This window comes from Notolepis coatsorum (assembly GCF_963971535.1).
Source record: "Notolepis coatsorum genome assembly, chromosome: 6".
Taxonomy (NCBI): domain Eukaryota; kingdom Metazoa; phylum Chordata; class Actinopteri; order Aulopiformes; family Paralepididae; genus Notolepis; species Notolepis coatsorum.
Genome location: NC_140170.1, coordinates 175,761,892 through 175,778,545, shown reverse-complemented (window position 1 = coordinate 175,778,545; position 16,654 = coordinate 175,761,892). Strand labels below are relative to the sequence as shown.

At 42.3% G+C, this 16,654-nt stretch overlaps 1 protein-coding gene across 1 annotated transcript in view; it reads left to right on the top strand.

Annotated features, from left to right (window-relative positions):
* Window positions 1–8,575: 8,575 nt before the first annotated feature.
* The window catches only part of ccdc71 (coiled-coil domain containing 71), a 54,257-nt gene continuing 46,178 nt past the window's right edge, over window positions 8,576–16,654 (top strand). Inside the window, exon 1 of the mRNA XM_084316454.1 lies at window positions 8,576–8,619. Within this exon, the coding sequence (XP_084172580.1) occupies window positions 8,609–8,619 (11 nt within the window). The 5' untranslated portion in view covers window positions 8,576–8,608. The remainder of the gene's footprint in view (window positions 8,620–16,654) is intronic.

Below are 16,654 nucleotides of genomic sequence, written 5' to 3'. Positions count from 1 at the left end.
CCTGGAGAAACTTAGAAGTAAATATAGTAGCACCACATAGACTGCAGGACATAGTATACACCATATTATCAATTAAGCAATGCGAATTGAAATTTGGCCCCCTTATTACTCATGTGATCCGGATATGGCGTGAAACACAAAAAAAATATTCTAACCTACATAAATGGCATAGTCATACTCCTCTATTCAATAACAATGCACTCCTGCCATGATTGGAAAACAACCTATAAGATACACTAAATGGGAAAAGCAGGGCATACACACATTAGGAGATGTTTTCAACAAACAGGGTTTTTGTAGCTATAAAGACATACATAAAAAATTTAATCTCACCAGTTCCACATATTATTTTTACGCACAGTTATTGGTCTGTTTGAAGGCTCATGGAGTCCCATTAAGGATACCAATTGAGCACCACAGATATCACAAATTCTTCTATGAAAGAGAGACATTGAGAGGTTTCGTATCTGATTTTTATCATCAATTACTAACGTCCTCGTATGGAATCCTCCCCCTAGACTCAGTCTGGAGGAGGGATATACCAGACTTTGAAATAAATTTTGATTGGCAAGAAGTCTGGGCAAACGTTCGAATTGCGTCACGTAACCCGGACCACCAACAAATTAATCTTAACTATATTCATAGGACAAACCTGACTCCTATAAGATTGAACAGAATGGGACTTAAACAAGACTCCAGATGTTCCTTATGTACAAATGGGGATGAGGGTACATTTATGCACATGTATTGGGATTGCCCACCAGTTAAGATATTCTGGAAAGAAGTGTCCCAGCAATTATCAAATTTCTTATTTCTGAACATACCTGTAGTGTACACCCCTCTGTATTGCTGTTGAATGATGTTTTTGAGTTTGCAGTCCCTATACAGCTAAAGAGATTAGTTTTATCTGGTATCACAGCAGCTAAAAAGCTGATAGCATCACGATGGTTTCAACCGGAAAAAATTTGTCGGAAGGTATGGGTTCTTACATATCTCAATTTGATTTATCTAGAAATATATACAGCAAGAATTTTAGGTGTCAGTGAAACCAAAATTGCAATGTGGTTAGAAGTGGTGGAGAGAATAAAAGCTAGCATATGAATTGTAGTGCCTGGTTAGGAGCGAATGATACGAGTGAACGAGCGAGAGCATAATGTAGGGTATTAGATAGCAAGTATTAGGTGTATATCTCGTATACTACATTTATTTAAATGGTGATTTCATTGGATGTGTACTGTTAATGCTTGTATGTCTAATTTTATGTTATGTTTAAAAAATAATTAAAAAATAAAACACAAAAAAAAGAAATTACCTACCTGGGTTCCATCCTAGAGGCTAATCTCTCCTGTGACAAAATGGCATCCAATGTAATAAAAAAAAGTCAACCAACGAACTCGATTCTTGTACCGGATCTCCTCTCTGGTAAACAAGAATACCCTGAAGACTCTGGCAGGAGCACTCATTCAAGGGTACTACGACTATGCTTGCACCTCATGGTACCAAAGCACCTCAAAGGCGCTAAAAACAAAATTACAAACATCTCAAAACAAACTGGTCAGACTACTGCTTGACCTTACTCCTAGAACCCACCTCACCCCTGCCCACTTTGACAACCTAGGATGGCTTAGAGTAGACGACAGAGTACAGCAACTTGCAATGGGCCTGGTCTACAAGATACACTACACCAGGGGTTCCCAAACTTTTCAGGCCAGGGCCCAGAAAATAAGGCGTCAGAGAGCCGCGGCCCAATGCACATCGTCTGGCTTTTTTTTTTTTTTTTTTGCCAGGCGACCGATTTTTTAAGCCAAATATCACTTCAATCCTATTAAGTTAGTTCAAGTTAGTTATTCATTTATATGTGCTATTTATGAGAGGGCTAACTTGTTGCAAAATAATAATGATAATAATAATAGCCTCATTAAAATACTATTGTTGCTTCGGTTGTTTTCAGCGTTTTATGTGCATAATCTGTTAATTAGTTTGAAATGTTCGTTGAAATAAGTAGATTTTTCGTTTTTGTTTATTTATTAAGTTAATATAAAACCATATAGTCACATTTTAGAATACAATAGAATAGAATTTTAGAATACAACTAGAAACACTGTCCTGGCCTGCTTCTAAGTTCAGTGGCCTGAAAAAAAATTATTTTTTTTATTATTTTTTTTAAATCATCTCGCGGCCCACCCGTGGCTGCTCGCGGCCCACCTTTGGGTCGCGACCCCGACTTTGGGAACCACTGCACTACACGACCAAGGTACCCATGTACATGTCAAAATACTTCCCAAAGGTCAGTGAATACCACGATCACAACACCAGAGGGAGCTCCACAAATCATGTTAAACCCAGATTCGGCTCAAACAAGGGACTAAACACGTTTCGCAATTATGCCACATCAATGTGGAACGCCCTACCTAAAGCTGTAAAGGAATGTGAATCACTACCCACTTTCAAAACCACTCTCAAAGAACACCTACGGGAGACTGCAATTCAAAACTGGCCCCTGTAAATGTCCTAACCCAACCCCCTCCAATGTACAGTCATTTACCTAGTATGGTTTTGTCAATATTCCAATGTACAGTTATGCTTGTTTGTACAGTGTTTCCCCCCCACCCCCAACCCCCTCTAATGTACAGTAAATTACCTAGTATGGTTGTCAATATTCCAATATTCCAATATTCCATTGTACAGTGTTTCCCCCCCAACCCCTCCTACCCAACCCCCCCCCCACCCCACCTCCTCCAATGTACAGTTTTGACGTCAAATGTATATACTCCCTTTTCTGGACTCTTTTTGTATCACAAACAGTACTTTATTTGCAAATCTGGTATGTCATAAATGTATAGATGTAGCAGTACTGTCTATCTGTATGTCATGTATGTCATAATATGTCCTGATGAATTTAAAATGGGGGACCCTGATGTAAACAAGACGAAAGTCTTTCTCTGGTCTGCATCCCCTTAACAATTGTGTGTATTGAGCTGTACTGTATTGTACCCATTCTGCAATCTGTTAATAAAGTTTTCAATCAATCAATCAATCAATCAATCAATCAATCAATCAAGGACATGTTTGGCATATTGATTGCTGGCAGGCCACGCCTTTGTTATGGTGCTTTCAAATGGAGTCTATATGAACGACTCACGTCCTAACTATTCTCATGCGAGGTTAGCTCCAAACCCCACCCCCATATTTTTCATTAGCTTACATGTTGTGACACCTGGCCTCACAGCACCAACTGCGGATGTGTTTTCGTGCTTTTACTGGTTGTGAAGCCCTGGCTGACCATGGAGCTAACAGGGGTCATCCCTATGTTCGCCGGGTTCTATGTTCCCTGCTTAAAAAAAAAAAAGGGTCCTATGTTCCCCGGTCCCGAAATAAGGGCTTTATGTTCCCCTGCTCCCGAAAAAAAATGCCTGGAAAAAAAAGCCCCAAGGAAGCAGCTCGCCACCAAGGCTGCCCGTAAGAGCGCACCGGCTACCGGCGGCGTGAAAAAGCCACATCGTTACAGGCCCGGTACCGTGGCGCGCCTTGCCTGGTCAGAGAAATCGCCCAGGACTTCAAGACCGACCTGCGCTTCCAAAGCTCTGCTGTCATGGCTCTTCAGGAGGCCAGTGAGGCTTATCTGGTCGGCCTGTTTCGGACACCACCAACCCAATCCACGCCAGGGTGACCATCATGCCCAAAGACATCCAGCTGGACCGCCGCATCCGTGGAGAACACGCTTAATTTGGCTTTGTTTTTCTACATTCATAACCCAAAGGCTCTTTTAAGAACCACCACCGTAATCATGAAAAATACATCCCATTAACTCATTAATTCAACATGCTTTTTTCCCCCACTTACCCAACCTCCTCTAATGTACAGTTTCTTCCCCCTCAAATGTATATACTCTCTTTTTAGAAACTCTGTCTATATATATATATATATATATATATATATATATATATATATATATATATATATATATATATATATATATATATATATATAGGCTTATATATTATTCTGTATTTATATACTGTATTATATAGGCTACATTATTATTATTTTCTCAAACGAAATCAAAGAAATACAGTAGATATATCAATAATCAATCCAAAATAAGCTTTTATTGCAACCAACCCATCTGTAATTAAACTTAAAGTCAAACAGTAAAAAATTTATAATAATAATAATAACAATAATAAAATAATATAAATAGGCCAATAATAATAATAATAATAATAATAATAATAATAATAATAATAATAATAATAATAATAATAATAATAATAATAATAACAACAGCAACACATAACCGTATATATATTACAGAATTTGGCAGACGCGGCTATTGATTCGCACTACGGCAGCATTTTTCGAGGAAGCAGCAGAATTCGGCAGAACACTGGCCCCCCTCACCACGCATTGATAGGCGGCGGCCTATGTGCGAATATGTTGCACCATCTACACCCTCACACAACTCTGTCGCTTTTTCGGGAGTAGCGGGGAACATAGGACCCTTTTTATCGCGAGCGGGGAACATAGAACCCAGGGAACATAGAACCCGGGGAATATAGACATGCTCCCAGCTAACATTAGCATTGTTTCCCTGGTAGCTACGTTATTCAAGCCCTGGCTGACCGCTGAGTTAGCTATTTTAACACACATTCTGTCTAAATATTATTATCTGATTTCCAATTGTAGAAGACTAGCGACAATAAGGCTGGCTAGCATAACGTTAGCTTAAGTTTTTATTATTATTTTCTTTTTTACCCAGGGACAGTGCACATTAATCAACATCTTCAGTTTCCTTTCCACATCAATGTAAATGTGCCAGAATTAGTTAATGAGCTAGTTTTCATCTGTAGATTGATTGATTGATTGAAAACTTTATTAACAGATTGCAGAATGGGTACAGTACAGTACAGCTCAATACATACAATTGTTAAGGGGATGCAGACCAGAGAAAGACTTTCGTCTTGTTTACATCAGGGTCCCCCATTCATCGTAACATATATGACATACAGATAGACAGTACTGCTACATCTATACATTTATGACATACCAGATTTGCAAATACAGTACTGTTTGTGATACGAAAAGAGTCCAGAAAAAAAGTATATACATTTGACGTAGAAACTGTACATTGGAGGAGGTTGGGTAGGTGGGGGGGGGGGGTACTGTACATTGGAGGTGGTTGGGTGGGGGGGGAGGTTGGGTAGGAGTGGGGGGGAGGTTGGGTAGGAGGGGTGGGTGGGGGACACTGTACAACTGTACAAGCAACACTGTACATTGGAATATTGACAAGACCATACTTGGTCATTTTTACTGTACATTGGAGGGGGTTGTGTTAGGACATTTACATGGGCCAGTTTCGAATTGCAGTCTCCCGTAAGTGTTTTTTTAGAGTGTTTTTGAAAGTGGGTAGTGATTCACATTCCTTTACAGCTTTGGGTAGTGCATTCCACATTGATGTGGCATAATTGCGAAACGTGTTTAGTCCCTTGTTTGAGCCGAATCTGGGTTTAACATGATTTGTGGAGCTCCCTCTGGTGTTGTGATCGTGGTATTCACTGACCTTTGGGAAGTATTTTGACATGTACATGGGTACCTTGGTCGTGTAGTGTATCTTGTAGACCAGGCCCATTGCAAGTTGCTGTACTCTGTCGTCTACTCTAAGCCATCCTAGGTTGTCAAAGTGGGCAGGGGTGAGGTGGGTTCTAGGAGTAAGGTCAAGCAGTAGTCTGACCAGTTTGTTTTGAGATGTTTGTAATTTTGTTTTTAGCGCCTTTGAGGTGCTTTGGTACAAGCATAGTCGTAGTACCCTTGAATGAGTGCTCCTGCCAGAGTCTTCAGGGTATTCTTGTTTACCAGTGAGGAGATCCGGTACAAGAATCGAGTTTGTTGGTTGACTTTTTTTATTACATTGGATTCCATTTTGTCACAGGAAAGATTTGCCTCTAGGATTGAACCCAGGTAGGTAATATCTTCTTTCCTTGTGACAATATTGTCACCCACTGTAACTGAGAAGCCATAGTACCTGCCTACCATGTGTAGCCGGGCTCGTATTGCCATCTCTGCGTTGTGTGTTAAACTTCGATGCCCTGAGTGAGTTTCGAACCCGGGTCGGCCGCACTGCGGACAACATCACAGACCACTATACCAAGAGGTGAATTCACTTCTTGGTAACGTGTCTGCATGCCGGTGGATGAGTTTTACTTGCAGTCCTGCTACGTGCCACAGTCACTTCACAACACTTGAAGATCGATATGAGAACATTGTACGATCAAGCTGGAATTGACGTCAGATAGTCCTTACCTTTGATCGGGGGTATTCCAAAAAGAATATTCCAATTGTTTGATCACAATTTCCAGTATTGGTGTCCATCTGGTCCACGACATAATCCGGCACAATACATGCATCGAGTGTCCTGGACACGTTTCAATGTGATCGAGTGAACCTCTAGGCTTCCCTGGACTAAAGATCTCCGCCCGGTGGGATTTAAATGTAACACACAGTCTGGAACAGGGTTTACTTCACTCTCGATACTGCCACCTAGCAGGATCTGGCCGGCACTGCACCCTCGGGGTCCCAGTATGCCTTTTAACGGCAACATACAGGTCCGTAACATTGAATAGAATATTAAAATAGAAAAACTGACCAAATAACGAGTTTACTCGTTGTTGGCGTTCAACGCATGGCGCCCAATAACGAGTAAACTCGTTGTTGCGAATGAGTTAATGGTGGAGCCCATGGTCGTTCGTTTTGCTGTAGAATTATTGTACATTTTAATTTAGTCTTTCCTCTGTCAATGTGACTTTGGATTTAGTTCGCTAAATCATTAGCCTCTGTGTCTTGCAATGTCACCATCCAGTTAAAAAAAAATTGGACACATTTTCCAGGAATAATGCCATAATCACATATTGAAATCATGCCCATTATGACATATAGCAATCATGACCATAATCACGTATAATATCAAATGTGGCCCAAAATGTTATCCCTGAGAAAATGTCAAGCTCCTCCCCCTACTATAAGATAAGATAAGATATTCCTTTATTGATCCCCTTGGGGAAATTCAGGCATCATAGCAGCATGGGGCCGGGAGGGGGAGGGGAGGTACAGGTGTAACGGTTGTGACAACATCACCTCAAACTTCGATGCCCCGAGGGAGATTCGAACACTGGGTCTGCCACGCCGCGTGCAACAACACAGACCGCTATACCAAGAGGTGAATTCACTTCTTTGTACCGTGTCTATGTGTCTTTTTGAGGATGAGAGTGAGTTTAACCCATAGCACCGCTACTCACCCCAGCCCTTCTTGACTGCGCTTCACGATACCATCCGTTACACAGGTAGTAAAAACAAGCAGTGTAAACAATATAACAAATCAATATAATTAACTAACTATACTGTAGTATTATTGTCCTTTTAGGTTCCTAGTAGTTGTAGTTGGATGTCTGGCAGCAGTCCCTGCCCACTGTTGTGGAGCCCGATGGCCGCTGGTATGAAGGACTGGCCGAAGCGGTTAGTTGAGTGTCGGGGGTATGAGTCTGTGACTGAACGTGCTTCTCATCTTGACTAGCTCGTCGTAGAGGGGGTGGGAGGGATTCTCCAGGATATCACCCCCTTCTCATCCCCCTCTCTGCCACCCCCTCCAGTGTGACCAGCTCGACTCCCACCACGGAGCTAACCTTCCTCACCAGCTTGTTCAGTTTGTTGGTGTCCCTCGAGTTGATGTAGCCCCCCCAGCATGCCACAGCATAGAAGAGGACACTGGCCACTACAGACTGGTAGAATGACTGCAGCAGTCTATTGCAAACATTGAAGGACCTGAGTATCCTCAGGAAGAACAGATTATCAATGGCATCACAATTTAAGTCCTGAGTCTCATGAGGGATATTTATAAATAAATAAATGAATAAATAATAGATACATAAATAAATACAAATATATATTTTCAGATTCAGATTTCTTTATTGTCACTCATTTCAGTACTTTACAGCAAGAAGAGTGAAATCTATTTATTGTGGTCCCTCGACTATAGCAGCTTCCAATAATAAGAATACAATCATTTTACCATAGAATAAAATAAGATGACTAAAATGAAGATTACTATTTCTAAAAAGTGTACAGTGAAATACAATAAATTTAGCATAGAATAAACAGTTCTAAAAAGTGTGCATTGCAGATCAGGATGTAGATATTCTACTATATGAAATTGAATAACAAAATGGCTATGTACAGTTCCAAAAATGTTGTGTGATGTGCAATGAGCAATGTGCAAATTTTATCAGTGTGTATAGAATGCAATACAGTTTTTTATCGTCAGCAACAGTGTTTCTCAAGTGTAGTCCATATGTAGTCCAATATGTAATTACCCAAAATGTAAGCAATAGCTATATGTGAATTTAGTTTTGGTGTGAGGTTTGACTTTAACGTTTGAATTTATTTCTCATTGCACTTTTGTGTGGTCACGTGCCTCTCCTGCAGACCGACCATTGGTCGCCCCTCTTGGCTGTTTCTGCTCCGAGCCTCCGCCTCTTTCTCTCGGTCTGTGTCATTCGCACCACTGTTGTTGCGGCCATTTTACTGTGGAGCTTCGGGGAGAGTGGGTAACTGGAGGATGCCGACAAGGTAACTAACGTTTTTTGAATAATACTTTTACCTCTTAAACACCGATAACCGTCGCGGGTAACACAAACGTCCATGTGACGTTAACGGCCCGCCGAGAGCGGAAGAAAGCCCGTAGGTATAGTAGCTAAAGCTAAAAAGCTGGCTTTGCTAACTGGTTTAGTAAACCTCACGTTTAGTTGAAAAGATTGCCTGGATAACGTTAGGTCAGTGTTTACAGGCTAACGCCAGTACCGGTAGCGTTGTAGTTATCAAGCCCGTCTGAATGTGTGCTGTTAAGTTGTAACGGTGGGTACATGCTTACGATTTTTTAAAGGAGTTTTAAGTCAGAAAATTGGCGCCTCCCTCGAGGGGGCGCTCCAGAGCCGTACAACTACTGAAGTTCGTGTAAATTGTTGTAATTGTCGGGTAAAGACCTGGACCACACTTTTAAAGCCAAGTTTGTTTTTCCTATTTAAGTTACTCTATTTTCTACTAAGGTTTCTTTGTTGTCGCCAGTGCTAGTAATCCGTAGTCAGCTACATTTTCAAACTAAGAAGAGCCTGTGATTTTTAAACTCTGTCGGATTTGTACCGAAAGAGTTTTCCCCATTATTGCGGTGTTTTATACACAATATTATTCCTTAAAGAGGTAATCGTTTAGGGTCAGATTTATACCCGAATGTTGCCCAATGTTGTTTGTCGGAAGAAAAAAACAAAATTATTAGCTCTGTAAAACCGTTCCTTAGCTACAGTTTTATCAAGTGGTTTTACAAAAACGACTGTCTATATGAATTTGGCGACCAGTTGTTTGTCACTGGATGAAGCGGCATAGTTCGTAATGGGCAATTGCATTAAAGGTGTCTTCCTCCGTGTTTGATGTCATTGGGTCCTCCTGGTCTACCCCACAGACAAGGCATTTAAACAAGCATCTGCTCATAGGCTAGCATTAGCTTTGACATTAGTTAGCTAGCTATAGTACTAGCTAACGCTACTAGGGCTATCACTTTTAGTTAGAAAATCTAACTATTGTTGGAACTTGTTGAAATATTAAATGTTGAAAAATAATGACTTGTTTGAAATCAACATTGGAGTGTTGTTAACCTTTTTAATGTAACAATCTGCTTTCTATTGTCTTTAACGTAATCACGCAAAAAGCAACATGCCTCGTGTTCTAAAGGGTGCCGTTTGTTTAGTGAGTAACAAGGAGTGCCTTGTAGGCTGAAAAACTATTTGCGCTCCATCTGCTCTCTGCCCCTCTCTCTCTCCTTTCTGCACAACATGAGAGTTGGAGTGAGCGCTGAAAGACAGGAGACTAGTAGCCAGTCAGGCACTGCTGTGCTGAATAACCAAATTGTGTTTATGGACACACAACTTACCAGATGAGTGTAATCCATCATTATGAATACAAGGATGCCTGTCATTCCATCACGATTGATAGCAGAAATTAGTGCATTTTTATTGAAATGCTATCAAGCATCCAACATAACGTTAGCTAATGTTACTTGTAGCTAATGTTTTGGCTAACTGAACCAGAAACTGTGCTGTTCAGCATTGTGGAGTAGACCTGGAGGAAGAATGATGTCATGGGTGTGGACATATTTGGTACAATTGCTCAAGACCTTTACTCAAATGTTCTTTTGTCCTCTTGGACAAACGTTTGTGGCTGTATCGGGTTGCTAGCTAGGTAGTTTGCCAGCTAATCACAAATGCTACGTCTGAGTAACAGGGAATGCCACCCGTTTTAAGAAATGTTATTCTTATACCCCAGAACAGTTGGGTCAATATTTTTTAGCATGCGCCACTATCCTAAAGCTAGAAATTGTAGAGATCGGCACGACTACTCATGATGTAACCACCTACTGGATTAGTGAAGTACTGGTCCTAAATTCACACATTGATTTATTGTTTCATAATGAATTGAAAACAGTATGCTTTCATACTAAATTCCTCACCTGAAACTTGCAGTTACATTTGAATCCATAGGGTGGCACTGTTTTTATGTTGTGTTAACATTGAGGAGGAATGGGGGACATTTGTAAAGCTGTTGTGGCATCATGTGGGTCATGTGAGGAGCCCACAATGCAACACTGCACAGAGCATTGTTCTTCCACGGTCAGAGGCAGCCGGCTGTAATATGGAGGTCTTCTAGTCACTACTCTTTCGCAACACAAACGTCAGTACCACACCGGCAACCAACTAACAGTAGGGCTGTGTATTGGCAAGACTCTGGTGATACGATACATGTCATGACACAGGGCATGTTTTTGCCTTGTTTTTACTGGCACCTACATTGTGTAGTGTATTGAGAGGGGACTCCTATTAACAGTTACACTGTTGAATGCAGGGACCGAAACGAAAGCCCGCCGCCCGCCAGGGGCGGTCAGTTTTTACCTTTGGCGCTTGACACTTCGAGGGCTGCCCGCCGTGTGGCGTGTATACGTGTAGTTCATAACGATACTCTTATTTTGATTGTGCGAGTACAGATTATAGCCGCTCTCGTCTTTTTTTTCTCCGCCGCGAGATCGTTAAAAAACTACAAGTCCCACATTGCACTCAAGTCAACGGTCCAATCACAGTAGAGTGACGTGACTGGTTTCATGAGAAAGAAAGCAAATGACCAATCGGAAGCTCTCATTTGGCTTGTTTACTTCCTGAAACGCCACCATTGCGATATGCGGGCAGTCTGCTCTAGTTTAGATCGGACCTACATGAGCTACCGTTACTGTTTAAACAATGACCCAGTCAACTATTCACTTTTAGTTTAATACATGACGAGGCATTGTCTAACGGTATCTAGCTGGCTAGCTGCTGATATCAACAAATGCTCCAGCAATAGTCGACTCGAGTGCATAATACCTCCGTTCCCTCGTTAGCTAGCTCATGTTAGCTAGCTCCCGTTAGATCTATCTGTCCCAGTAAACTAAATTGTCTTAACGTTATCTACCGGGCTAGCAGTAGCTACAGATAGCTCCTGATATCAATGTCTTATAACATTGATTGAATGCGTATTCTAGCTGAGGGCATGTTGAATGTGATTTGACAAAAGAACCGTAACGTTAACTTATACCAATAGGGTCCAGCTGCATCGCCGGAGAATCCTTGCATGCTGAATGTAGGGTCTAGCTGAATATAGGGTCTAGCTGCAGGGCCGGAGAATCCTTGCTGGAGCTGGAGGCTACTCAAGTATACACACAGACAGTGGAGCTGTTTGCAGATAGCGAGCATTTTGACTTATTGCGTGGTGCCGATGTCTCGCAGATAATACAACTACAAGTATGATTATATAATATATATTTTATTAAAAAAAAAAATTATATAAAATATATCTTTTTTTTTTAATCAAACAAAATTTGGCAGGTAAGAAATATGCTTGGCGGGTAGATTCTTCCCATCTACCCGCCACTGCCGGTGAGTCAAAAAGTTAATTTCGCTCCCTGGTTGAATGGCATGCTGGGTACAGCTTACTAGCTAGCCAGGTAGCATAACAGTTTGTTAACAGCTGAGAGAACACAAAAGAAAAAGACCGGAGATGTTACATTGTAGCAACAATTTGTAAATTTTCCATGTTTCACAAAGCTCACATATTTCACGCATTAACCTCTTAACACTTTGAGTGCCGTGCGTAAACACATAACTATGATCGTTAGAAAAACATGTTTCAGATTCGGTCAAATAGACATAGAATATATCTTACCTTAGCCAGAAGGTGGTCCAAGAAGAATAATTTCAAGTCATTGCATCGCCATCGCAATTACCAGTGTATATGTCTACACGTTTTGATGGTAAAATACGCTTAGGCAACGGAATTTCGGGGCGATCAATGTGAATATGTTCAAGCAGGAGGAGGGGCCCCTACCAAGAGGCAGCGTATCAACACCAAGCCATTCCAGTTCAGACAGATGATACTGCCACCTGGTGATAGTCAATCAGCACTGCAGTTTTAGTGGATGTGGATGTGCCAACGTGATGCAGCTCCGGGCAAGTCTGTAGAGCGGGGATCAAAGTAAAAAGATCAAACGATCCAAAAACGTAATATCTCGTTTTTGGCACTCAACGCTTGTCGAGCAAACACGTAAAAAAGGTCGCCGAATGTAGTCATATGAGGAGAGGGCATCCAGAGCTCTCAATGAGCGTTGAAATTTCGAAAAACTACATTACACAGCCGATTCTAGCTTCCTGCAAGCACTGTTGTCGTGTATGAATTTTTATTTATTTCTCAGAATTCTCTAACACAAAACTGAATGTGTTTATTGGCATAGATTGGAGCGCAGTTAGTGTCTACCTTCTGTGAACATTTAGCAACAATCCCGTTGCAATCCGATCCAAAATGGTTGAGCCATATCCATTATAAGAATGGAACTGTACATACAGTAGATTTCATTCACGTTTCTTCCTGCACGCTTGGAGATACTAAATCCAAATTGAACTCTGCCATTTGAAAGAGGAGATTTGGCTTGATCCATAGATGTGTGAGTTGGCTATAATAAGGTAATTTATAGGCCTGGTATTCTATATATATTTCATATGTGTCCGGATGGCAGTATCTACAAAACCTTCTGTTTAATCATCTTCCCTTTATTCATTTGCTTAGATTTTTTGTACTCATGATCCCAAGAAGGTACTGAACTAGCTCAGTGGCAGTTTTTCATGTCTGGTCATTTTTAGCATGGTGTTATTCACTGTCAAATCTTTTATATTCTCCTTTGTTTCATCACAATTTACTCAAGCCTAGTACAGGGCTCGAAATTGCAACAGAATTGGTTGCATATGCGACCGAAATTGTATCTGTGCGATAGAAGGGCTGCACGATTAATCGTAAAAAGACCGCAATCTCGATTCATAGACCTATGCGATCTCATTTCTAAATGACGGCGATTCTGATGTACATTTACATTTAGTCATTTAGCTGACGCTTTTATCCAAAGCGACTTACAAGTTCTGTACGACAAGCCATCAGGAAGGGCACAACTCTATCAGCTGAGCAACAATGTTCATCAAAGTGTTGAGTGCTACAGTGTAGGTTAGTTTATTAGGACAAGTGCATGACAGTACGGTTAGTTAGGGTTAGATTTTTTTTTATTGTTTTTTTTTTTTAATTCAGATAATGGTTGAAGAAGTGCGTCTTTAGTCGACGGCGAAAGATTGGACGTGATTCGGCTGTCCTAACTGGGTTTCCGTTAGAATTTTTTTTTGCAGGTCTGAGTGTCCGGTAGATTTCAATCTACCGGACAAATGGGATAAATTCCGGTCAGAGTTTATTGAGCTTAAAAACAATTGATAGACATATATAAAGAATGACATCATCAAGGCATTTATAATATTTTAACTTAAAACTAGGCTACTTTTGCGTATCAGTCATTAATATATTCCAAATAAAATAAGTCCCTCGAGACTTCGTGCTGCTGCTGCCGACTTGAGGTGTCGGTGGGCAGTCTGCCCGACCTTAATAAACAGCAGTCTGTTATAATCACATTTTTATGAGCTAACTAATTCCGTTATATTGGACATTTGTATTAATTATATCAAGCGAAGAACTGAGAAATTTGGCACCGCTGTGTCAGCGCGAGCTGGCTGCTGATATATTTACGTGAAGCATGGAGCACTTGGAGCAGGCAGAGCAGAGCAGTGGTGTCAGCAGCGCCCCCACCCAACAGCTGAATTGCCAATGGCTGAATTGGAGTACTGCACCCTGCCAAGCCATGCTTCACGTAAATATATCAGCAGCCAGCTCGCGCTGACAGCAGGATGTCATTATTAGACCGGCTGCTTGGTGAGATTGTTTCGTTCATCGCATAGGCTATATAATTTTAGCCTATTTTAATACAATTCAAATAATCTAATTGTGTTTAGAGGGAATTATTTTCACCGGACATTATGACCGGAGAGATTAAATATGTCGGACTTCAACAGATTTTGCCAGTCAAATACCGGTAATTACCGGCTAACGGAAACGCTGGTGGGTAGTTCATTCCACCATTGTGGGGCAAGGACTGAGAATAGGCGACTTCTCTTTGATGACCCTCCCGGAGCTTGGATAGGAGTAGGTCTGAGGCGGCCAGAAGATGCAGAGCGTAGGGGTCTTGAGGGTGTGTAGTTAGAGACCATTGACCGGAGGTAGGCGGGAGCGGTTCCCTTTGCCGCACGGTATGCTAGGTCGAGGGCCTTGAAGCGGATTCGTGCAGCAATGGGGAGCCAGTGCAGGTCCCTAAGAAGTGGGGTGACATGGGCCGACTTCGGTAGGTTTGAGATCAGGCGGGCCGCTGCGTTCTGAATGAGTTGAAGAGGCTTAGTGGCAGTGGCCGGGAGGCCAGCTAGCAGTGCATTGCAGTAGTCGAGGCGGGAGATGACTGTTGATTGGACGAGGAGTTGGGTGGCTTCTTTTGTCAGGAAGGGGCGGATCCTTCTGACGTTGCTCAGGAGGAATCGGCAGGTTCTGGTCGTCGCTGCGATGTGAGCAGAGAAGTTCAACTGGTCGTCGAGGACAACACCAAGGTTCTTGGCGGTCGGGGACGCAGTCACAGCTGCATTCTCGACTGTGATTGAAAGGTCGGTTAGGGGGGAGGATTTGGCCGGCAGGTGGAGCAATTCTGTTTTGCTTAGGTTCAGTTTGAGGTGGTTGGACGTAGGGATGCCCCGATCGATCGGCCACCGATCGTTATCGGCCGATATTCAGTATATATATGCGATCGGTGATCGGTGATAATGCTTTATTTTCACCGATCGTCAAACCCGATCTCACACGCTGTCGCTGAGTTCTGTCTCAGACACCGGTGGTGCGGCGTCTGCTCATTCCTCCAGCCCCTCCCGTACGCATGTAAACACTGGTCTAGTCTAGTGAGACACGGGACACGGGAGGACGGCGTCTCCTTGAGCTAACGTTAGCTTAGCTACCGTTACAAAATGACCCAGTCAACTATACACTTTTAGTTTAATACATGATGAGGCATTGTCTAACCGAACGGTATCTAGCCGGCCAGCTACCGATAGCTCCTGACATAAACAAACGCTCCACAAAGTCTAGTAGAGTGTATGATACCTGTTAGCTGTTAGCTGTTAGCTCACGTTAGCGCAAGCTAGTTCACTGTTCAAAACGAAATGTCCCATTAAACTAAATAATTCACTGAGGCGTTGTATTAACGTTATATATATCCGGCTAGCAGTAGCTACAGATAGCTCCTGATATCAATGTCTTATAACACTGATTCGATGCATATTCGAGCTGAGGGCTTGTGAATGTGATTTAACGTTATACCAATACTAGGGTCCAGCTGCAGCGCCGGAGAATCCTGGCCGTAGCTCGAGGCTACTCGAGTATAGGTCCAGCTGCAGCTCCGGAGAATCCTGGCCGTAGCTGGAGGCTACTAGAGTACACACAGACAGTGGAGCTTGTTGCGTGGTGGCGATGTCTCGCAGATAATACAAGTACAAGTCTAATTATATAATATATATATTTTATAAAAAAAAAAATTATATAAAATAAATTTTAATTTCTTTTAATCAAAAACGATCGGTATCGGATCGGTATCGGCCGATATGGCTCACGACGATCGGTGATCGGTATCGGTGGCAAAAAACGTGATCGGGGCATCCCTAGTTGGACGTCATCCAGGCTGAGATGTCGGACAGACAGGCCGAGATCCGCTCAGAGACGTGGATATCTGAGGGAGGGAAGGAGAGGAAGAGTTGAGTATCGTCGGCATAACAATGGTAGGAGAAGCCATGAGACGTGATAATGTTACCCAGTGATTTAGTGTAGAGGGAGAAGAGAAGGGGTCCTAAAACCGAGCCCTGGGGGACACCCGTCCGCAGGGGGCGGGTGGCCGACAGGGTCCCTCTCCATGACACTTGGTAGGAGCGGTCATTGAGGTATGATGACAGCCATGTCAGCGCAGAGCCAGCCACTCCCATTCCTGCGAGGGCCGCAAGGAGGATCTGGTGGTTGACTGTGTCGAAGGCTGCAGATAGATCTAGGAGAATCAGGACAGAGGAGAGGCCTTTCGCTTTTGCTAAGTGAAGTGCCTCTGTGACCGCAATGAGGGCTGTCTCTGTGGAGTGAC